This window comes from Aptenodytes forsteri, unplaced genomic scaffold (genome assembly GCF_000699145.1).
Source record: "Aptenodytes forsteri isolate BGI_AS27 unplaced genomic scaffold, ASM69914v1 Scaffold309, whole genome shotgun sequence".
In the NCBI taxonomy this organism is placed as follows: domain Eukaryota; kingdom Metazoa; phylum Chordata; class Aves; order Sphenisciformes; family Spheniscidae; genus Aptenodytes; species Aptenodytes forsteri.
This window is the reverse complement of record NW_008795857.1, coordinates 343,987-367,298: the sequence shown is the minus strand read 5'-3', so window position 1 is coordinate 367,298 and position 23,312 is coordinate 343,987. Positions and strand designations below refer to the sequence as shown.

Below are 23,312 nucleotides of genomic sequence, written 5' to 3'. Positions count from 1 at the left end.
ACTTGCTAATGTACATAGGAGTTTAAATATTGCTATTTAAACATCACCAGTTTTAATCTGGGGTTTTTTACGATGTCATCTTAAGCGTTGGCTTCTTGGGTTTTTAGCTGGCAGTTACTTTGGTTTTCTTATGCTATTTTATTTTTAAAGTGATTTCCAAATCTGTACTTTTATTAAGCTCTTTTTTAAATTCCTAATATTTTGTCATAGTGGGCCCCACTATAGGTGTAGATATGCCACATAAACTAAGGACTACATCCTTTTGAAACTCATGCTGGTAGGGGAACTGAGGTTCACGAAGAAGTGGGAAGTAGAACAGTAACTGTCATCTGTCAGTTCACTCTAACTGTTCACAACAGCAGGGTGGAACCCAGTGAATAACCGTCCAGCAAATCCCATCAGTTGCGAAGTTTGAACATCAAACCTGCATTATTTCAGGAAACTTCTGAAAAGAATTTAGTCTTTAATTTCTTAAATTCACTGTTTAAAAGAAAAAGGAGGGGAAAAAAAGGGGGGGGGGGGGGGGGATAAAACTATTGAATGCTGTCTCCTATAGGACAGGGTAAGAAACTTGCAGTTCAAACTCTGGTGTCACAATTCAAATGTTGCTTGTGTGTGATGACGTCGTCCTCCTTGCCGAAGAACATAATGCTCAATTTTATGGACAGGAAGCTGAATATCGGACCAAGAAGAGAGGGTGTTCTGCTCTGTTGATTTGCGCGTGCTGGGATGCTGTGCTGAAGCTGTTGAGCATGTGCAAGTAATTTCAGGCCTTGTGAGAGCATTAAAAGTTGGATTAGATTTACAGAAAATTATCCCTTGAACCTTTGAACAGATGATATGAGAGAGAAGGTGTCAGGAAAGACTTTGCAAATTCAAGGGCAGTATCAATATTAGTAGCCTTTGAACCTGCATCTTTTTCATTAAAACACAGCTCCAGATGCTGTAAGAGAGTTTAACAATACTTCTCCAAATTCTTTATCCCAAGTTCGTGATGGATGCACTAATGGAACAGATACAGGGAAAGATCGGGTGATCTTTTCCGAGTCAGTAGTCAGGGAAATCTCAGTGATGGAACCAGTCTTTCATCTGGAAATACGTGATGTATTATTCTAGCAACTACCACTTTAATTCATTGGGACCACATCTGAGCTGGACACCCTGTGTTTAAATCCTGTCTTGGGCAAGGTAAACAACAACAGATGAGTCAACCTTAACTTGAGCAGTATGCTGAAGTACAAGAGTTAGTCTCACACTATCAGTTCCCAGAGACCTCTCTTGACAGAGAATGTCACAGAATGTGACTTTTTTCATTATATATAGAACAGAGACTATCCCTGTGAATTTTTCCTCACATTATGCACCTGATTTATATACCAGTGCAGCTGTGAACTCTGAAAGACCAATGTCGTAATCGTTTTTGACTAATACAGCTTTCATCCCTCATTCCAGCATCCTGCTTAACACCTGTAGCAGGATCCACCTTCACACAAATGCGAGGAAAAAAAAAGCTGTGTTTCTCTTCTTACTGGAAGAACTTTTTTTTTTTAACAGTGATGGTTCTTGCTCTTTGTGACATCTGTACACATATACACTTGTGTGCACAATTACACCAAGCACGTTGTTTGTTGGAATGGTGAATGTTTGTAAATAGGGCTTAAGGGGACAGGATGCTCCAACTTGCATATTCTTTGTACAAAGCAGAAGATGCCCCACACAGACACATACTCTTTTAAGATCCTGTAGACATAAATGTAATAATGGGACAAAGGGATAATAGAATTATATCAAAAAGAAATATACACTTGAAATGGGAATTCATAATAAACAGTTTGGGAATAAAAAGTGCTGTGGACTTTAATAAGAAACATTCGTGTTGTTCTCAGGAAACAGCATTAGACTAAACTCATAGCAGTTAATAATTTTAATATTTACACCTTTTAAAAGAAAATATTTCATATTTTTAAATCAGGTCAGCAATAATAAGCTGCAGTGGTGAAAGAGCACTGAGCAAGTGTAACGTTGCTTGTTTTTAGCTTACACCTTGATTATTCACTTTTTCATCTGTGAAATCTTGTTGGTACTTCCTGGTTCACTGAAGATCTGTCTCAGAATATGGCTTTACTCTGGCATTCTTGTTGTGACCCATGTAATCTATAGTATTTCTGATTCTGCAGAGATATTCACTGAACCAGGAACATATAAGGATATGTGGAGAGCGGGGGAGAAAGCTTTTCTTAAAAAGCTGGATTGATTTAAAAAAATAAACGCTTATGCTGACTTCCAACCACAACATGGTTACAGAAATACTTATCATAGATGTCTCTCTTTCACTGTATTTTAACTTTTACTCTTTTTTTCTTGTGAGATTTATTAATTGTATCAATGAGCCATTTCATTAGCTTTAAAAAAATACTCTCGTTAGTGTCACGCTGTCCTTCTAAGACTTGGCTCTATACCTAAGATCCTTACTTGCATAAATACATTACAGTCTTCCCAAATATAATTGTTACCTCTGAATCTTCTTTCAGTTGGGAGCCCTGTATAGTAATTATTATGTTTGTTTTGTCAATTTACATATATAAAATACAAATATCCAAGTATAGAAAAGCTGTATTTGGTGATTAGAAAGTTAGCTTGGCAGGAAAATAATTTTATTTTGAACTGTATTAATGATCTGTTTGTACTCTAGTGAAGTACTCGGGCATTTATTAGCAGATCTTGTTTTCTGCTGAACATGAGATGACTGCTCTTTGGCCTCTGCAATGACATTACTATTTTTAAAGAGATGGGAAATCAGTAAAATGGGGGAGAAGAATGCAAATACTGCTTTCTGAATAAATTATAGTCCAGTCATCTGAAGAGGTAGCTGGAGAGATTCGAGTCTCAGTGAAATCCTTGTGAAGCATTTGAATTCCAAGTTGCACGTGTCCCCAGATCTTTATCTGGGAAAGCAAGCTTAAAAACATAGGGCTTACATTAAAAAATGGATCGTAACTACATGTTGAGGAAGCGGCTTGGTAGCTTTGGGAGATTTATAGAGAAAGAAACTACTACATGGAGGTGACCTGTCATAAGTTATCTAAATGGAAAGTATTTTGTGTTTTCTTTTTATTTCTATTTGCTTGTTTCTGAGAGCGCCGAAAGTATATTTTTACATTTAGAAATACTGTAAATCCACTTTATATTGTTTCAAGTAATTCAGACTATATACATATATAGACTATATATATATATAAAAATTAAAAAAAAGTTGTCTCCACGGTCTTTGAACATGAGGGTCCTTTAAAGGGTGGATATTGATCTATGTTTTTAGTTCTTTGTACAGTTCTCAGTAAACAAAGTGTAAAAAGTAGATAGCAATGCAGAGATAAGTGTGAAAGAAATGTCTTTTAGTGACTGTTGTTAGCAAGGAAATATCTTGGCACATGGCAAGGAAATCAGAGAGTGCCTGAACCCTGACAGTCCTAGAATTAATTATATCACTACATAAATGTTGAATCTCCATTATTGGTCATTTCAAATGAAAATTCTGAATAGCAAACATCTAAAACACTGGTGAAAATGAGTCCTCCATGCACTGAAGACACGTATGTAAATACATACAACCGAATGTAGTGTTTGCCCAGAATCAGCATGTCTGTCACTAATATGCAAAGCCCAGGTGAACTAAGTAAAGCTGCCTCCTCCTTCACTCTCTCTGCCTTGCTGTTACCAAATGATTCCTGATTTAGGATGCTGGTGTTATTAGTCTCCAAGTAGTAGTTTTAATACTACTTGTCTGTCGTTTGCTGTTTACCCATAACTTTCTAACACAACTTTTTACGGCACTCAGAGCGTATTTACCATACATACAACCTTTTTGTAAAAAAATTGATCATTGTTTACAGCTACGCTTTAAACAGTCATTTATTCAGGATATGTGCTTATAAGGAAACATTTAAATTTTCAGTCTTAAGATTTCAGCTGGCTTCTCACACTGTTGCTCAGGTTGTGCTATCCTTTTTTTCTGCCAGTAGCACTACTGATTCCAGCGAAGTACCTTATTGCAATATTTGTTGGTAGTAGAAATAAGATCGGGATTTTTGAAGACTGTTTTTGTGGTGCTGTTGATTTAAAGACAAAAAGTTGTTTGTCAAGAGATGGCAACATTGGCTTGGTCTGAGTGGATGCAACTGCTGCTCGCTGTTTAAGAACAGGCAGGGTGACCTATAAAAACTAAGCTTTGAAGTCTCTAAGCATTTTGTGCATCCCATTATCAGCTGGTGATGGCGGAGATGGGTGATTGCTTTGCTTGAGGTTTTAGGAAAGAAATGGTGGTGTTGGAATCTCTTTCCTGCCTACAAAACTTCATCAGAGTAATAGGGGCATCTTTCAGGTTAACGTACTTTTTTAATGGTAAAACTGTAGTGTTTTATTAAAACTTATCCGGTCTGCTTAGAAATTAGGTTAGAAGTAAACAAAACAAAAACTAAGCAGCACTCTGTAGTGTTGGATAAATTGGGGTCCCCGGAAACAAAAGCACTTTTTTGTGAATGTATGGAAAAGTCAGGTCTGAGACTACCTCCCAGCAATCTAGATTCCTAATGTTGTTTTTCCCTATTTTGTGGGGGGGTTTTCTAATTTGTTGCAGAGACATTCCAAACTATGTAAATTTTGGTTTTTAATCTTATTTTAATCTGAATGTGACACCTGATATTAGAGCAGGTAGAGCTAATGCGCTTGTGCTTAAGTTTCATTGAACAAATTGAAATTTAAGATCATGAGCATCTTACTATCAGTCTCTTTTAAAAATATAAAATATCCCCTACTGTAGTGTCATAAAAACATAGCTAATAAATACAGTTGTTCGGTGAGGACTTAGAAAGATTCAGTCAATATGATGGAATGATCCTCTCTTGCAAATGTACTTTGTATCTTGTTTCTACGTACTCATTTTATATACATTTTAGCTCACTTGGAATCAGTTCAGAAATACTAATTTTAGACTGCACCCAATATTAATGTTAGACTGTGCCACACCTAGATTATTTATTTCAAATTTGAGTCCCAAACTTACAAAAACATGTTTCTGACCTTTGAAGAAAGCTGCCTTTTTTCCTGAGATTGTGTTTTTCAGACCTAAGCAAACAGTCTTGTTGTGGTGAAAGTGTCACCACAACTTTTTCTGCTGTCAAAATAAATTAACTTTTATCCACTTAAATTACATTAATCTTGAAAGTTGTGAATCTAACATGTATTTTCATGGACAAGAATGTTATTCTTTCTTTTTAACCATTTGTTTTTTCTTTTGCTTTTCCTAACAGCATTCTTTACCTAACTCTGACAGTCACTCATATTGTGAGAGTAGTGGTAAATTACCATGACCATATTAAAAGAAAATGGCGTAGACAAAACATATCTCAAGTTTTTGTCTTAGAGAAGCAAAATATATTTATATGTGAGTCTGAAAACAAAACCAAACCAAACCCTGGGATGTTACTCACACTTAAAGAAAATACTGTTTGTTTTCATGTTCAATTATTGATGCCCAATGGTATATTTGGAGGTCTTGCTGATACTTTTTTAATGTTTAGTAGATACTTATTTATTTAAATTTGTCTTAATGAAGAAAACTCAGTATCTTGTCCTATAAGTAAGCTCTTCAGATTCTGCAGAGTTGTTCCCAGACTGTGTTTTTCATGTAACTTTTAAAATAGGAATTATGCTGGGCTCAGATGCGCTCTTTGCCCAGACGGAGTGAGGCGAGTGTTTTGCTGCGTTACCTTGGGAGAGGGACTGTGTTTGGAATGCTGCGATGCCGTGGGCAGTGCATGCAAGGTAACTGCCTTTGTTTTCATTAAAGATCCTATTTAAAGAATCAGCACTCCTTGATCAGACCTGGTGGGTTTCCTGGAAGAGAGGAGAAAGAATTTCCTGGAATAATTACATATTCTCCCTAGAGTGAAGCAGATTTCTCGGTCTCATTTGCCACTTCACATTCCTTAGCCTGCTTTCCCCTACTTTTGTTATTTTTTAAAAAACGTTAGATGTAGAAAAAGGTTGGGAGAACATGTAACTGCTTGTATCAAAGCTGGCTAGTGAAACTGCTACACGGTAAGGATACGAGTTGCTTGTGCTTTATTTGACAGTTGTTTTTCACGTTATTGCACGCTGTCATTCGGAGGGAAAAGGCCAAACTTGGCTAGCAGTTCTGATGCAAGTAGCCCATTAGTACTAATGAGGTAAATAGTGTTGTGTATTCTTCTCTGCTGCAATTCACATTTCAGCTTTAAAAACAAATTCTGTTGTTCACTTCTCTGATCAGTTGTTAATAAGTATGGTTCCATTACAGGTATGTATCATGCAAAATTACATGGGTTAAGTTTGACCCTAAGATAAATTACCTTTCTGAATGTATATTATTCTCATGTATTTCTCCTCTGGAGACCTTTTTTCTCCAGAAATGATCCTGAAATACAAATTCCACACTCAATTCCTGTGAAGCTGACTGACTTGGTAGGGTTGAGAGGTACCACAGCCAAGTAAGTGTCTGTTAAGACTTCCAGTTGTCATAAGCTGGCTGCAGATGCTAAGATCAGCGCTGACTCAGTCCTCCGTGTTCTCATCCATATTCTGCCTTTCTATTCCACCTTCCTCCCGACCTCCATCGCATCGCACAAGTTGTAAATTGGGTTATATATCGCTTATATTATTTTAAGCGATCCCTTCCCCTCCCCGTTTGCTAGAGGTTTCCGTCCCCTCAATTACAGTCATACCACAGAGACAATTATTGAGCAGTTGTGAGAGCCGAGAGGTCAGAAACCTCCAGGAAGAGGTAGGAATGATCAGCTGGGGCTGGGAAGCTCCTGAGGCAGATTTGGCCTGACCATACAGTTTGGAGGCTTCTGCAACATCAGTTGTCTGTGTGGCATCTCCTTACCCAAAGGAACATCCAGTAGGTTGAACAGTTTGTGTGCTCTTCCTTACCTCACTTTTATCCCCAAACCAGTTGCTATTTGTACTTGTAGTAGGACTGTTAAGTTTGTACCAGAAGCCCAGCTCCCTTGTCTCATTTCCTACCATCCCCCAGGCCAGAAGCTGCTTGTCCTCCCCAAAGCATGCCAGTACTCTTCCCACACAACCTTTCCCATCCTTTCTACCAAATTCTAAATTTCTTCTCCTCTCATTCTTGCTTTACAGTTAATGTCACTAAACCGGATTCCTAATCCCAGGTCCTCGATTTCTACATTGGCCCATTGCAGGGTCTTCTCCCCCAGTCCCATGTCCCCTACCTCTCAAGTCTTCCATGGAAAGGCAGGTCCTGCCACTGCCTGGGATGGGCCGGCAGTCGCTTACCACTTTATGCATTGCTGTTTGGTGCAGGGAATCGCACTTGCATGCCAAATAGAGAAATACCTCCTCTTGAAAGAATACTCTAATCAAAGGTCGCAAGGTGATTCTTTGTTGATAACTAAGGAAAGGTAATAACTGATTTTCCAGAGTCTGCATCTTTAAGGAAAAGGAACTGTAATGTACAACTTGGTTGGACTCCAGGCACAAGAGGAAATGGGTTATAGCAGTTGTGACTGTGCGGAGCAGATGTTTTGGTTGGACTGGCTATCAACCATCTGACTCATAATAAATTGTCAGTTCCAGTAAATTCTCAGTTTTCAATTACAGTAGGTAGGATACAAGAAAACAATGCCGTTTGGATGGTGTGTTTAAAGTGGTTTTGATCATAATTTTCTTAAATAACTCATACTAACTTTGTCAAAAGATTAAGTATTTTGCAAAGGGAGCAGCTGTAAACATTGAAGCATGCGTTTGAATGTAAATTTAGACTGTGAATGAAAACTAACAAATGGTCGTTTAGACAGTGCTGATACAATTATAAGTAGGATTTTAAGTTTTACTTTGGAGACTTGTGATACCTGAAGTCTTTTCCTGAAATTTTTTGAGGAAAAAAATTTCTAAATGCCTTCAAACTTTTATTTTCATCTGTTCTGTGCTGCATTTGTATTTTTACACGTCCTCTTGTTCTTGAGTTTCAGAATACATACTTAATGAACCTTTCATCTGCACTGGCTAAGTAGACAAAGGGTAATTTAGAGTAAAATACCATGAGCTTTCTCTTTGTGCTTTTCTTTGTGAAAAGTTTTATTTATTCTTGTAAGTTGTTGCTGGAAGCTCTGCAATAGAAAAAAAGCCTATGGGTTGAAAATCTTTAGGTTTTTTTTTTTTTTTATTTTGTTCCTTTCTCACCACATTGCTTTACTATGTATATTCTGCATTTCCACAGCACTTTGGAGGTTTAGTCAAGGATCAGTTCACACTGTGCAAAGTATTCTGTAAACATAGGAAACCCCTTGCAGTTCTTGAGAAAGAAAACTATTTATTTTCAGTGTTAAATGGTGTATCCATTTTTTTTCCTGTTTGATTTGAATGGACATTTTCTGAAATGAGGAAAAGATTGTTTTTTAGGAAAGAAATACGTGATAGTGAGGTGGCAGAAAGACACCGTGAAAATCTATGTTGGATCTTTTGCAGTGCGCTAGAGGGGTTTTTTTACTATCAAGCATGAGTGTTGTGGGAAAACTAATAGGTGTGCATTATCACATGCTTAACTAATGAAATCAAACATTTTTACAAACATTCACTTTTTAAACCTCAAAATTCCTGTGGCCCAGGATGTGCTCTCCATTCAGTGGAAGTTCATTTTAATAATACCTTCTGTAGAGTCTTGTGTGGAAAAAGTTCTGTGAGTATAAAATGGTACTTTAACGTGGCAGTTCTAACCGTGGATGCTAACGTTTATAGAAAATTGCCATTCTTAATTTTTACAAAATCAGTTTTTCTTAAATATAAAATTAATCTTTTTTAGTAAAATCCTCTAACATTAAGTGTTGTGAGTTAAATACAAATTATGAGAAGGAACACGGCTACTTAAAAAATGTGTTGTGACTTTAGTTAAACAGCCTCTTTTTTTCCTAAAAGGGAATAATATTGCCAAAGCAATTGGATGTCACTCTCTCTTTTGAAGCCAACTGAAAAATAAAAATAGAGGTGATTTTTGCTTTGCTGCTCTGTTTAAATCTGGCCTGTTCTTTGAGAGAAATACGCATGCAGAAATGGGAAAGGGGAAGACACTGCCTGGGCGGAGTTTGATAAGAAGCATTAAAACAACCTTTGCCTTTGGACACTTTGGTGTAATGGAAGGATCTCAGCCCCTGTTCTGGGGAAAATGTTGTTGCCTGGTAATATAAGGATCCATCATCTCACCTAGTCACTAACAGGTTTGTAGAGATGACCAGGAGAGAGACCACTGAAGGAGTTAAGTTGTGATTGGCACAGACAACATCAAAATGTCTGTTAGTTGAAAAGCTTTCCACAGTTTATCTGTAAGACATGTGGTTTTGGTTTAGTTTTATAAACGGCAGTTGTAATAGGCATACCAGGGTTGAATGCAGTTCCACCAAGCAGATTCTTGCATAAATAAAAGTAACAAAGTCTGAAAGGAATAAACAGTATGGTGTCAGATACAAAGGGACTTAAGTGTAAATCTGTGGCCACCTGAGCAATAAGGTTGAGCAGCTTCATGGTGTTACTGCATTACATCTTTTTAAAACCTACAGGAGTGCTGATTTTTTGCATCTTTTTTTAAGTTAGAATTTCTCAGGTATGTGGGCCAAAAATATGCACCCGTTTGAAAAGTGGTAGTTAAAGAATGCCAATTTTTGTACTCAAACTTGTATTGGACTGTAGCTGTATGAACGTAATGCAGTGCTGTGCTGGCAACAGTAGTTGCAGTAGTGTTTGTTGTGTGTTATTTCTGTAGATGAAAAATATCACGTCTCAGTTTATTGCTCTTGCTGCACGTATCAGCTTATTGCAGCTTAACATGCAAAGATACCGTGATGATTTATGTTGTTGTGTGTTTTTTTTTTCCCTGGCATGAGTCTTCATATTAAAGAAGCCACTAGTGAGTGTAGAAAATATAATATTACTGTATGGGTTAATGGATGCTGTAGTGGTGTTCACCTAATCTGTTTTGGGGTTGTTTTTTTTTTCCTTGTTTTGATTTTCTTTGATTGGTGAGCACCTGGATGGTATTCTAGAAACTGGTCTTACGCATGGTGTCAATCTGTGTGTGCACATCAACTTAAGCACTAACACTAAATGCAAGATTAAACACATTTGGTTTTGTCCATGTAGCTTGTGAAATGCATGTAGGTTCCATTCTGTAAAAACAAACTATTTGAAAAGAATTACAAACAAAAGAATATGGTCTCGGAAGAACTGTATACGTACGTAAGTGAATGTATTATATGTACTTGTCATCTCTTGAAGAATGCCCATTAAAATAAAATCTTTTTCATCATTAGCATTACTGCTTAATCTGTCTTAATAGTTCTTTTCATTTGATTGACAATTAGCAAATTAATGGGAAAAAGCCAGTTAATGCCATACTCAGCTTCAAGAGTGAAAGCCGTTCCTTATTTAAATGTTTTCTTTAATGATGGAAATATGTGAAATACTGGGGAAACGGTTCCAGGGCAATTGCACTCTTGGGTATTTTTTGTTGTCGTTTGTCTCGTTGAAAAAGGTTTTGTAATCCATGCTGGTTCTTCTACTGTAGATGATAATACCACTTGGAAACGTAACGCTGAAGGGAACATTGTGGGTCACGAGGTCCTGTCCGTTGCTGTTGCAGGCAACCATGTCATATAATCCCGTCCATAAACTGATCCTACCCCAACAGGACAGCAGCTAGCTTTTGTCCTCACCACTCATATAGAGCGTTGTCCTGCAACTTCAGGTTAAAACCATGTTCTGATTTCCAGCCTAAGTGTGCTCCTGACCATTTTATAGGCATTTCGAAGAGTACACTTTTCTTTCAGCTGTCAGAAGTAGGCTGCACACCAAGGCAGAATTTAAGAAAACACTGTCAGCTCTGTCTCATTTTTCATCTAAGACAATTAGGCTTTTTTAAGACTTGTTCTTCCCTGCAGCTTATCACTAAGTTTCTTGGCATGTTGTGTTCTGCACATAATAGCTGGTATGCAGCTAGTCTCTCTGGACGTTAATGGTTTCAATCCTGCCAAAGCTTCAAATGGCACGAGATTGTCTTCCTGAAACCACTCAGCAGTCACTTTTTCTTCCCAGATAGGGCAGGATCTCCTAACAATGTTTAAGCGGTTTGCATGTTCCTTCCTCACAGCTGCTTGTGGGACAGAGCATGCCAGGGCACACTGCGCCATGTTGATCTTGCTTTGAGCACATATCTGCTGGGTTATCTATTTCCTCTCGTATTTTTCCAAAACGGATAAAAACTAATGCATCTTGGCAAGTTGCTATGTACATATGCACAAACACGTTAAAGGACTTCTTTGTGAGCAAGTGGCACCATATTACTTGCTGTCGATGAAGGTGACTGCACTGCTAACTCATTGCTTTCTAACTAGAAGTCAAGAGCTTAAATGAAGTTGCATGTAGCAGAAATACACTTGTTTGTACTGTATGTGATTTATGAATTGGAGAGATGTCAGGTCCTAACCAGAAACAATTTGTTCTACCTGATCCCAAAACTGTAGCTGATTGTTCTGATACAAAGAAAGCTTAAACTGAGAATGCATTAAGATTGACTGTCATGGTATTTAGCATGGATTTTTTTTTTTCTTACAGTAGCTTTTATGGAGTATGCAGTCTTTGCTGAAAGTAATGCATGGGTTTAATTTGCAGGAAACTTGGGGACATTACTTCTAGATGCAAATTTCTGATTGCAAAAACATTTTTCATCCACAAGAGAAGTAGGAGCTGAGAACAGCAGAAATTTTGGACCATATACTACTTTGAAAAATAACAAATATAAAATTGTGGTCATAAACTCAGTGATATTATAACATTTTTTAAAATGCTTTCGCATTTGCATCTGATGTTAGTGTTAAACCAAGAATTCTTAAAAATGAAATATGCATCTTTACTGAAATATGTAGTTCAGCTAACTGAAGAAGAGCTACACTACTGTACACTTGCTAACACAGTAATTTTATTTTGATACTTCAAAGGAAATTAAGCGCAGCAGAATATCTTTTAAGTACTAATATAGTAAGAAAGAATAAATTTGCAACCTATTTTTCAATGGTTACGCTTTAGATTCATTGTTTAAGCGTCTCCTAAATAAATTGGTATTTGACTTAGTTGTTATCTGTAAGCTTATAAGTACTCAGTTTGTTATTTGCCATTTTATATTTATTATTTTTTATGTACAGGATGTGAATGAAGATCCTGGAGAAGATGTTGCACTTCTCTCCGTTAGTTTTGAGGATGCAGAAGCTACTCAGGTTTTTCCTAAGCTGTATCTCTCCCCACGTATCGAACAGTGAGTGAGACGGTTTTTTTCTGGAGTGTTCATTCTATTTAATCTCTGAGCTTTTCATTTTTTTCCTGATATATGTGAGAAATGTTGGCTAGGTGATAACATGCTATTGCTTTAAATGGCTTAAAGTCATAATGATTACTGCAAGTGTGTGTGTGGTGGAGAAATGACAGATCTTCTTTCAGCTAGTTCTGTATCTATGGCTGGATCACATGGATGAAGAAAAGTCATCACTGGCTACATGTGGTATTCTTGTAGCATCATAATCTATGAAAACTATGCTGTGTTTTCCTGTAGCAGTATATTTGGAGTGCCTCCTACGGTACAGCACACTGATAGCTTTTTTGGGGGGGGAATCTTTAATTTCTTTTCCTTTTGGGAAGGTAAGTTCTCTGTATGAATATCATACATTTGAATAAAGTATTGTTGTAGAAGCTAAAGGGCTTTATTAACTGTGTTTTAGGAATTTGCAGCTTTAGTAAGTTACTTTTTTCAGGAGAATATGTGAATATTTTGTTTTAAGATTGTTGAACCTTACTGATCTGTTTACCAGTTGGCAAACAGATTTGCAGAGAAATGAATTTCTACTCCTAAAATGGAAGGGTGAGGATTAGAATCAGTCTGCTTTCATTAAATTTCTCTTCTTCCATTTCTGGAATTAAGAATGTCTTAATGCTCCTCCTTCCCTTCAGTATCTCAGTCTTGTAACATCTGCTTCTAAAAAGTAACTACATTAGACTGTTCAGGTATACAACAGTCAAGCTGGTCTAGCATTGTTTCAGTGATGCTTTGTTTTTCTGGTTAATACTGCAGTGACTTTCCTCTGAACTGGCGATGACACTTCTGGGTAGAGAAGAAAAGATGGGAAATACTGACTACCACAGTTTTATAACAACTCAGTGATAAAGTTTGTGTGAGTGAAGGAACGTGGTATCTTGACATTTTGCTCAACAGGGCATTGGTCTGGATAAACTGTTGGATGCAATTTAAAAAACAAAAACCAAGATTTGATTTAGGTAAAGGCATGAGACTTCCCAGATATTTTATTTAAGAAAATGTAGGTTACACACGCACATGCAAACACACGCAGAATATATTTAGCAGCTTTTACATTTTCATATTTTTTATTAATTCACTACTTTTTGTCAACATTAGTTGAGAGAATAATTGTAGTCAAACATGCAATTATCCTTCCATGTTCCAAAGGATTCTTCTGCTCAGCTGCTGTTAAAAGCAAATGGGCTGTCACTAGTTTCCATTGTATTTTCAGCTCTAATCACATGTTGATTCTTAAGTGTATTTCAGGCCACCCAGGTATGTCTGTCTAAATGACCCATGTGCCAATGAATACATTGCTTATTTTCCCACTTTCAATAGTATCTTTAGAAAGATGTTAACCTCTTGATACCAGGCGGAATAGCAATACAAAAGAACACTTTGTCTTCCTAAAAGTATTGGATTTTCTGTGGGTGCCCTAAAGAATATCTGATTTTAGATGTGTGATGTAGAACAATATAGCAGAAAGATATTTGGGTGGTGTTAGTACATATCTGACATGTCTGACGTATTTATGGCTTTGTCATGTATAGCTTATGTAGTCATGTTAAAATCATGCCAGTACACCGTGGAGTTCCATGCCACACCTTGTCACGTTATCTGCGTATCAGAGTTGAGATACTTCACTCATCTAACTCAGTCTGTCCTAGTGCATTTGTAAGGTATTCATCACAGTGTCTAGATACTGGTAACCCATAATACCAGAGTTGCTTGTGAGCTGTTGCACCTTCCTTTATTCTACTGGCTACTTTTTATGTGCCATGAAAAAATGTATGGGTATGCTTTCAATGTTTGTTCAATTGCGCTTTAATAGCAAAGATATATTTGTCTCTTGTTCCTTCCCAAAACCAGTCTCTGCTCTGTTTAGCAGAGGCTGACAGTCTAGATATTTAACTTTCCAATGTTTGGGAACTGAAGCAACAATGCGTACTTCTTTATACTTTTTGCCAAAAGTACAAAAAGCCTCAAGAAGCCCTGAGGATTAGTTTAATGACTTGAGGCCATGGCATGTTACATTTGAATTGTGTTCTGCTTATAAAAGTTCTTTCCTGCTGCTAACAGTAATTGCATCTACAAAAGCCGTGTAAGCAAATTACCAGTGTATTTTTTTTCATGCAGCAGATTTTGAGGTGGAGTAAGTAGTAATTGACAGTTCCCAACATAACATTCCCAAGTACTCAACAAAACAGGAAAAATACCAAATTCCCACAATTATTTTGCTAATACTAAACTCTGTTCACCTTAGGAAGAACGAGCAAACAAGAATAGCATTTTCCTGACGTATGAAAAAACATTTTCAGATAGAAATGTTTCAGCTTTGTAGAGAATAAGAGCAAAGGGCTTGTTTGTGTAACGTGAGTTATCTCCTGCTTTCCCAAGAGGTTTCATTGCTTTTGTACTCTACCATATAAACATGCATTCCCACATTGCATTTTCTAAAAATGATATATACCCACAGATCTTGTCAGTGAATATGAGCCCTAGCAATATGAATATAGTGTTTTTTTCTTTGAAGGGTTATTGTAAATCACATTTGCTCTATTCTTAGATGGATGGTAAACATAATACCAGTAAGACTTTGACTGCTCTTTGTCATAGACTCTGGAAGAGAGGTTTGCAAAATGAGGGAAATGTCTACTTTTAATGCTTTGGGGCTAAGATGTTAGTACATTGGTTGGCTTGAAAAAGCTCACATATTTAAAGCAGGGGGTAAAAATGCAGTAGAGAAGTATTGTAGCCCATTTGAGTCAGTATTGGTGTTCCATTGACTTGCATGGCGGGGTGTCTGGCTGCAAGAGTGTCAAGTCCAGTTCTTACAGTAAAAAAACAACCCCACACTTAGGGATGGGAAGCATTTGTGTTAGTTTATAAAATATCAGCAATAATTATTCATAACTATACCTGGTTTAATTCTTTCATTAAAACTTGCTAATTTAAAAACATTCCTTTAAATACTAATTGTTCAAAACATATTAACAGCAATTTCTAGTTAATGTTTCCTTAATTTGAAATCAATTACTTAAAAAAGCTTTCATTTTATAATTTTAAGAATTCTTCTTATTCTTTATTGCACTGCATCAATGAGCAGATAGATGCCAATAACAGTCGCTTTTAATGATTTCAAAAATTACATTAAGTTAAAATGAAACATGGGCTATTTATGATATGTGTTTTGTTTAAAAACTACCATCGTAACTGTAGTCTCATAAAAACAAATTTCTGCACGCTTCTGGAGGAGGTGGTAAGCTGGGAAACCCCACAGACTGACCACCCAACTTGAGAGGATGGTGCTTGTCAGCATCCGTGAGTGTGTGTCCCCAGCTCGTCCTGCTCCTCCTCCCACCTCGGGGCATGGGGCTGGCCACAGGATGCTCTTCATCCTCCCCGCTGACGGCTGCTGTGCTTTGGGGAGAGGGTCAGAGAGCTGAGCAGTGTCAGTACCTGAGGCCCCTCACTTGCCCATCCACCTGACCCCCTCCTGCTGCTAGGTAGGCACAGACGTATTCTGAGGCTGCTTCTGCCCTCCTCTGCACAACGAGGAGCTGCTGGGATAACCCGTTACACGTCTGTCGCATTTCCACGTCCTCTGCACAACGAGGAGCTGCTGGGATATTTACCCGTTACACGTCTGTCGCATTTCCACACATTATTCATAATGTCTCTAAACCTGTCGGTAGAAAGCATCTTGCTCAAAATTTTCTTTCTAGTGAAAGTATACTAGATATTCATATGGAAAGGAAATCTGTAATAAAAATATCCATCATACCTTTGGCTTCCGTTTATTAAAAGTCACTAGACTCTAAATCCAAGGAGTCAGTGCGAGATTGAAGAGCTAATTTCTATATTAATGCTTAAAATGTGTGTCAGCGTACTACACATGAATGTGGATCAGAAGGGGTTTTTTTTAAAAAAAAAAAAGAAAAAATTTAATGTATGTATTTTTTTTCCTTCATGAGTCATCCATGCTAAAGAAAATAAAAATGGGTTTGTCTTGGTTCACGTTTTAAGACAAAAAGATAGCAGGGTGGAAACACTGTTGCTCAGTGAATGCTGTGTTCCTGGATTCACAGAAATAATCCTGCAATAAACACTGTTGTCCTGGAGGACTTTTCTCTGATAAATACGCGGACGTGAATATGCTAAGAAAACCAGCTGTCAGTAGAACTTGTTTTGCTTAAATGGATCAGGCTCCATGCTTTGGGGACTGAAATGGTCGTTTTTTACTGGTCTGGGAGCTGTGCCAGAGGGTTCTTCGTGACTGAGGGTGGTATGCAGAGTTCGGTGACTGTTTAACCTTCTCATACGGGCAGGGGAGAATAACAAGAACCTGGTCTGAACTCTTAGACTTTGAATGTTTCTGTATGTTTTTCACTGATGGAGAAAAAATAGAAGAGAAAATTAAACACGTGTATTTGCTTTAAGGTGTTTCCTATCTTTTACCTGTTCTTTCTGCTGGGAGTTGGAGGAGGAAAACCATAGAATATTATCTGTTTACTGCCAGGTACTGTCTCTCACTACGTTTGAGATGCAGGGGTGCTGTGAAGGGCTTCACCTTTGAAGTTGGCATGCCATACTGCTGAGTGCACATCACCGGTTGAAGCCTGCTGTTCCAAAGTCATTATGAGTACAGTCTCTAAATGAGTGGTCATGTTTAGGCCTTTTAAATGTCAGTCTTTGTAGAAGACAGAAGAAAGAAGGTCTTCTATTTGGCATATTAAAATGTGCTTATTCATCTGAGTTGATGATTTCAGTAGCATTGTTAGTAGACAGCCAAGACAGTCCATGACTTCCTCAAATCCCAGAGCATCTTTGCAGACATGGGAAGCAAGAATGACTGTTGCTTTGCAGGGCTTTCTCTTCCATTAAGCCTAGTTTGGTCATGCCTCTACGCAATGCCTGGCCAGTGAGTCAGTGATATCTCCTGCCTGCTGTATGTGCCGTGTCCCCATCATCCAAATCTTCTGAAACTGTAGTCAGTACTGTAACCTGATTTCCAGTCTAGCTCTGCTTTGCAACTCTTCCTGTGTCCTAAAAATCATCTGTTTTGCCGCAGCCACCTTCTGATGGCCTGCTTACAGCTTCAGAGGAGATCAGGGTAGACTGGGAATGACAGTCAAAACAGATTGATTTGTACTTATATCCTGGGCGTTCAACTGTACCAGCTGTTCCTTTTTTTTTCTGAAGCTGATGCAGAACAATTAGTGAAAATAGTTGTGGAAGAACTAAGATTATGTGTCCATCATCTAAATGGTGCTTTAATGCTGGGTATGTTAATGCTGTCCTTAAATGGTTCAATTAGTGAGATTTTTAAGATGGTTTTCTTTCAGCTAAGAGACTAAGCAATTAGACCTAATCACTGAGGTATGAAATACTTGAGGCAGTTCGGTGGGACTGATTTTGTTGCTAGGTAATGAGGTACCAGTTTCTCTGTATAGGAGATAAGGGGCAGGTTTTGGTCTGATGTATACTTTGTGGCAATCCAGAGCTCAGCGTTGCCTCGAGTCTCAGAGCAAAACTTAAGAGTTGAACATTGGGAAGGGTTTGTGTCTTCCTGGAGGCTTTGTCAGGTTTCTCTCAGAGTGTCAGCCTGTATGCATAAGGTTCTGTAACCTGACGGTGGAGGGAGTATTTTTACATGATACATCAAGTACTTTACCCCTTAAAGGATTTTCTTGTACAGTTGAAAAATATGTATAGAAAACAGAATTAATAAGAAATTACAAAAGAAAATGGAAACGTGATTCAAGACAGCCCTCTCCAACTCCCTTCCTCTACATACTTCTGACTAGAGTGGAATGGTCTACAGAAATTTCAGTAGTTTTAAACGCATTTGTTTCCATTAGATACAAATCTTACCATTAAGGTGTTGCATTTTTTCACTTGTGTACATATAGCTTATTTCAGGCTACTCTAATAAAACATACAATTCTGTTTCATGTTATGTTGTCATATGCTATGAGTATACCATATTTCATTGTAACAATCCCTGTTTCAACACAGGCATTTCTAAGTACCGTTGTAAAGCTGTACTCTCTAAAATATCCTCTTCAGCATTTTTAGTGTGGTATCACTGCTTCTAGGTGTGTTTACCCTCCTACAAAGAGTGATAATGAAGGAAAAAGGGAACGAAGTAATTTTTCTTTATGACATCAGACAGTATTATTCATAAAGGTGTTCTTGGTTCTTTACTGTTGCCCATATGTTTAGACTTGTGTCTTTGTACAGTGCGATTGTCAGAAGCACTTTTGATTAGTCAAAACTAATTCTGCTAATGGCATTGAAAATTACTGTCATCTCAGTTACTAGCTAGGCCTTTTGAAATCTTCCCCTGTATTTGCAATAGGGATTTTTTTTTTTAATTATTTTCTTAGATTGTGTTTACTTTGCTACTGAAATTCATTTTAGTTTTACAAAAACTCTTACTTTTCTTTTGATACGTCAAATGTTTTTGGCTTTTCTATTGCCTATGTTGTTCTTATGGTTTGGGGGGTTGGAGGGTATTTTTATTGCCATTCTGACATCCCTGGTGCAGTACTGAAGTGCCTTTCTCAGATATTTCCCCAAGACATCAGAGCACACACAGCAGATTTCATCTTCCTTTCCTGAAATGTTTTTGTAGGAGAAAGGAAGCCTGCTGAACAGAATCAATCCATGTTAGTACTGAACTGTGTCTGTCACAGGTGGCAGGATTTTTTTCATACCTAAGAATTAATAGGAAACTTTAGGGTTTTTTATGTAGGACCTTTTGTTCTAAAGAACTGTGTGGGCCAACTGTAGGGCCAGCTTGAACACCTTGAAATGTTTTCCGTAAAATTAGATGACCAGTGTCATCTCTTAAAAATTCTATGGCTTGTGATATGGCAGTAATAGAGCAAGCAGGAGGGTCTGGTAACTGGGGTTAAATGTTCAAGTAAAAAATTCCTAACTAGGTATTTCTTGAAAATGCAACGAAAAAATCAGGTCCTACCCGAGTTGTAAAATTTACACGTAGGGAAACTTTAACTTGGAGTTTGTCTGGGGCTAAGTGAATTGTGGTTTGATGGATAATGTGCTGTTGTTAAATACTGCTTTAAAAAAACAACAACAATTAAATACAGAGTTGCTGGGAAATCACAGTTGAAGCAGTAGTTTCTCTGTTGTTAAACATGCTTAATTCCACAGACTCTCTCTTTGGAATGAAATAGCTCTTGCAGAAGAAAAGTGCTTCAAAGTTACTGACTGCATCAAATTTAAAAATTATCCGACAAGTCTGAGACTTCTGCCAATTTATCCTTAAATGTAGTCACATGCGCAGGTCATGGAGGGTTTTTCTTTAAACTCGAAGTTGAGCTTTAGCTGTTCGACTGTATCCATTCTAACTGGGTATTAATTACCAAACCTGACAAACAGTAGTTACAGTGAGTTAATTAGAATTTGTCTTGGCAGCAAATGCAGTGAGTATAGAAAGGCACATTTACTCAACAGTTATGAAAACTCAAATTTCCTAGAGTACACTTTGAACCAGCTTTTGCCGCATGGGTATTTTTCCCAGTTCTTGATGTAAATCCAAACCCACTACTACACAACGTGGTATCATCTTTTAACAGAGTACACTTACTGAAGCTGATTTTTGCGTATTTGGGATATGTGGCTTGCTTTCTGAATATGGTGAATAAATCATTTGTTTTCAGAGAACTTCAGTCTAATTGCGATCAGCACATTATAGTGTTCTGTCTTCAGACTTTTCCTATTTTATTATTCAAAACAATTAACAAAAAGTCAGCTAGTGTTTAGTGCTTGCTTCCAGATGGTCATGTTCAATAGGTACAAATCTCTGACCACTTGGAAGTGAAGAGTTAAGGATTTTCAGATAAAATCTCTAAAAACCGTGAAACACAGAATTAAGTTGTATGTGAAAGACCTCAGTTCTGATTGCCTCTGTCATCTTCTCCCCCCTCCGCAACTGGGGAGAGCTGGCAGTACCCACTAGGAACCACGTTCCTGTTGCTGGCATTTCGGCAGGGAGCACAGGTGGCACGGGGAGTGTGGACTGAGGAGGATGGCAGAGGAACAGCCCTGCAGGGAATCCGATGGGCAGGAGGGGGACTGTAAGTGGAGGGATCTTGGCCCTGTTGTCTGTGTGATCAAAAGAAAGGATCGAAGTGCGTCCTTCAAGATTACCAGAAGGGCTCGTTCCCCTGCTGACTTGCCTTTTTCCCATAAGCTTCCTGACCCCACAGTAGTAGTAGGTACCACCTCTCGGTTTTCTTTGCTTTCTGCCTCCCTCTTTCCTGCCAATAATCGGTGGCATTTTAAACTTAATGTCTTCTTGAAAGGAGCTTTAATTACCTCCCTAATTATCCATTGGAGGAAGATACTGTTTCCCCAAAATAAATCGTGGCTGATTTTTGCAACATGACTGCTGGGTTTCTGGGGGTTTCCTTTTCCCTAATTATTGTCAAGAATGTGATTCATTGTATTGCTGATTTCATTTAAGGCATATGAGGCAGTCACAGTCTGTCCCACTGCTTAACTGCATGAGCTACTCGGCTCATGTGAATGTTAGCTGAAACCCCGTTTCCTTTCAGCACTTGTACGTTGGACCTACCTGGAGAATATGTATAAAAGACATATTCCCAAATGTGAGACTTTATGTTGAATAATCTTTTCCTAGATAACAGATTCCCCTTCAGAAATATTGAGAACTTCTTTCCTAGGACCTTTCCTCTGGAGAATCCCCTTAACAAATCACAAGGATTTGTTGAATTGTAAACCCAACACAGGCATCCTGTAACTAAAATTCAGCTTTCTTTAAATGAAAGTGTAGATTGTAGGCAACTTAGAAAAGTCATTCTTTAAATGGAATGGAATCGCTGTATTTTGTAGGTTTGCTTTTTGAAAAACAGGTAAGCTGATCTTTGTAGAAAGCAGAAACAGCCAAAAACATAATTGTGCAGAGCAGGGCTTCATGTGAGTCCCATACATTTTGCATCTTACATTCCTCTACAGCCAGCACTTCTTGAGGAGGACTAGCAGGACCTGATTAATCTGCAACCTGGAAGAAACACACAGAGGTAGGTAGTTGGCCCATGGGCCACCTTACATCCAAGGAGTTGCATACTCCTTTTATGTTTAAAGAAGCTTTTTTTTTTTTCCCAATCAAGAAGAAATATTCTTGTACCTGTAGTCCTCTTTTGTACCTCAAATGAGTATTTCTGCTCCCTGCTCTCCTTCATTGTGAATCGGTGAATTCTTCTGCTGTCTTTGAGTTGTCACAAGCTACAGCTAAACTGTGGGACCCACCTCTGAGGTTTGCACCCTGGTCAAATTCAAAACTGGTGTCAGGAGAAGACCTGGATGTTCAACATCCCACTTCCCACCCTGATTTTCACTGGAAGAAACCCCGAGCACTTGGATAGGGAGGAACTTGTGTGCTCCAACAGCTCTTTCATCTAAATGATTAAGAGCCAAAACTCTGGTGTACACTGTGAGGCACACCTGCCTTGCATCGTTTCAGTTTTTTGGGTTTGTGGGATTTTTTTTGGTGCAGTCATTGATATATCTAGCTAAGAAAATTTGGAAATGCTTATTTAAGACACTTATTGAGCATGACATGGGGTAGCAGTGTTTTGAAATCCTTTCATTTCAGCGGGTTTATAAACCATTCCTGTCTTTCATGATTTCTACAAATCATGTAGCCAATTGTTAATGGAAAAAAAAATCTGGACTTTTTTTTGCGTCGTTTGGAAAATGTACATGTGTGTCGACAAAGAATATTATAGAATTGAAATCACAGCTCTCACGTGTGATATTTAATATGTGCATACAGTATGTGTCAAACATCCCACGGAGGAAGACAAGTTAAATTTGGCAAGAACTGAAACTTTAGAATACGAAAATGTAGATAATTTTTCATTGGATTTTAAAACTAAATTCTTTGAGCTGGTTTCTGGTCAGGGGCCGCTGAAATTACGTGAGAAGGAAACCAGCTATTTAACAATTTCAGTGGACAAAACTCTGTTAGTACCAAAGTTGCAGACACCACAGTGCAGTGGAAAAACCTGTACAAATAGAGCGAAACAATTCTGCTTGCAGATATTTGCTGTTGAAGCCAATAAAAGGGCTGTGCTCTTCTGTGTGGTTTAGTCATGTCAAGCACTACTTGCTGGAGGCAGCTGTGCTACTGCAATGCTTTCCTGACCTTAAATAGCCTATATGCTGGGTAATGCAAGCATTCAAATATAAATACAGGGCACATAAGGACAGAAGGAGGCCAGAAAAGCCATCTAGGCCCCTTCCCTCCCCTGAATTAGTCAGTGTCTTCCTCAGTATTCTTCTTTTCTGGTATTTGTCCAAGATATTTACAAAACCGTTTAGATTAATTGTTCCCTTGTGTTGCCTCAGTACTGTTTATTCCATATGTTAAGTACTGCGTGCAAAGCAGTTCTGCTCTTCAGCGTGGCTGCTGCTTGCTTTCCTTTCCTTTTCCTTTCTTTGTGGTTGCCTTTGATAGTAACCCAAACAGCTGTGCAACCTCTGTCTGTCCTGGGAGGTTGCGTGTACCTCAGCAGCAGCAGCCTGCTGCTCTCCCCTAGCCCTCCTTTCTAGGGCAAGTAGGACTTTCTGGGACATTTTGTGGAGGTAATTCCTTCAGGTCATGTTTTTGGTTGACTTCCCAGATATTTTGGGTTTTTTTTTTTTTTCCTTTTACTCTGTAATGGTAAGATGGTTAGATGGCATGTATGTGTAATTACATAGCGATTCTCTTAACTTGTTCCATTGCTCAAAGATTGTCTGTGTTTCTTTTGTAGCTGTAATGAGGGCTGTGTAAATCACTTCCTACCACCTCAAATCCTGTTGTTTTCAGTTGGTACTCTTGTTTTTGTTTACTTACCTACCACTTAAATTTCTCTTACTA

At 38.1% G+C, this 23,312-nt stretch overlaps 1 protein-coding gene across 1 annotated transcript in view; it reads left to right on the top strand.

Moving 5' to 3' along the window:
- Positions 1-23,312, top strand: part of BRE (brain and reproductive organ-expressed (TNFRSF1A modulator)) — a 182,981-nt gene that overhangs the window by 85,149 nt on the left and 74,520 nt on the right. The window contains exon 7 of the mRNA XM_009283732.2: positions 12,252-12,361. Within this exon, the coding sequence (XP_009282007.1) occupies positions 12,252-12,361 (110 nt within the window). The remainder of the gene's footprint in view (positions 1-12,251; positions 12,362-23,312) is intronic.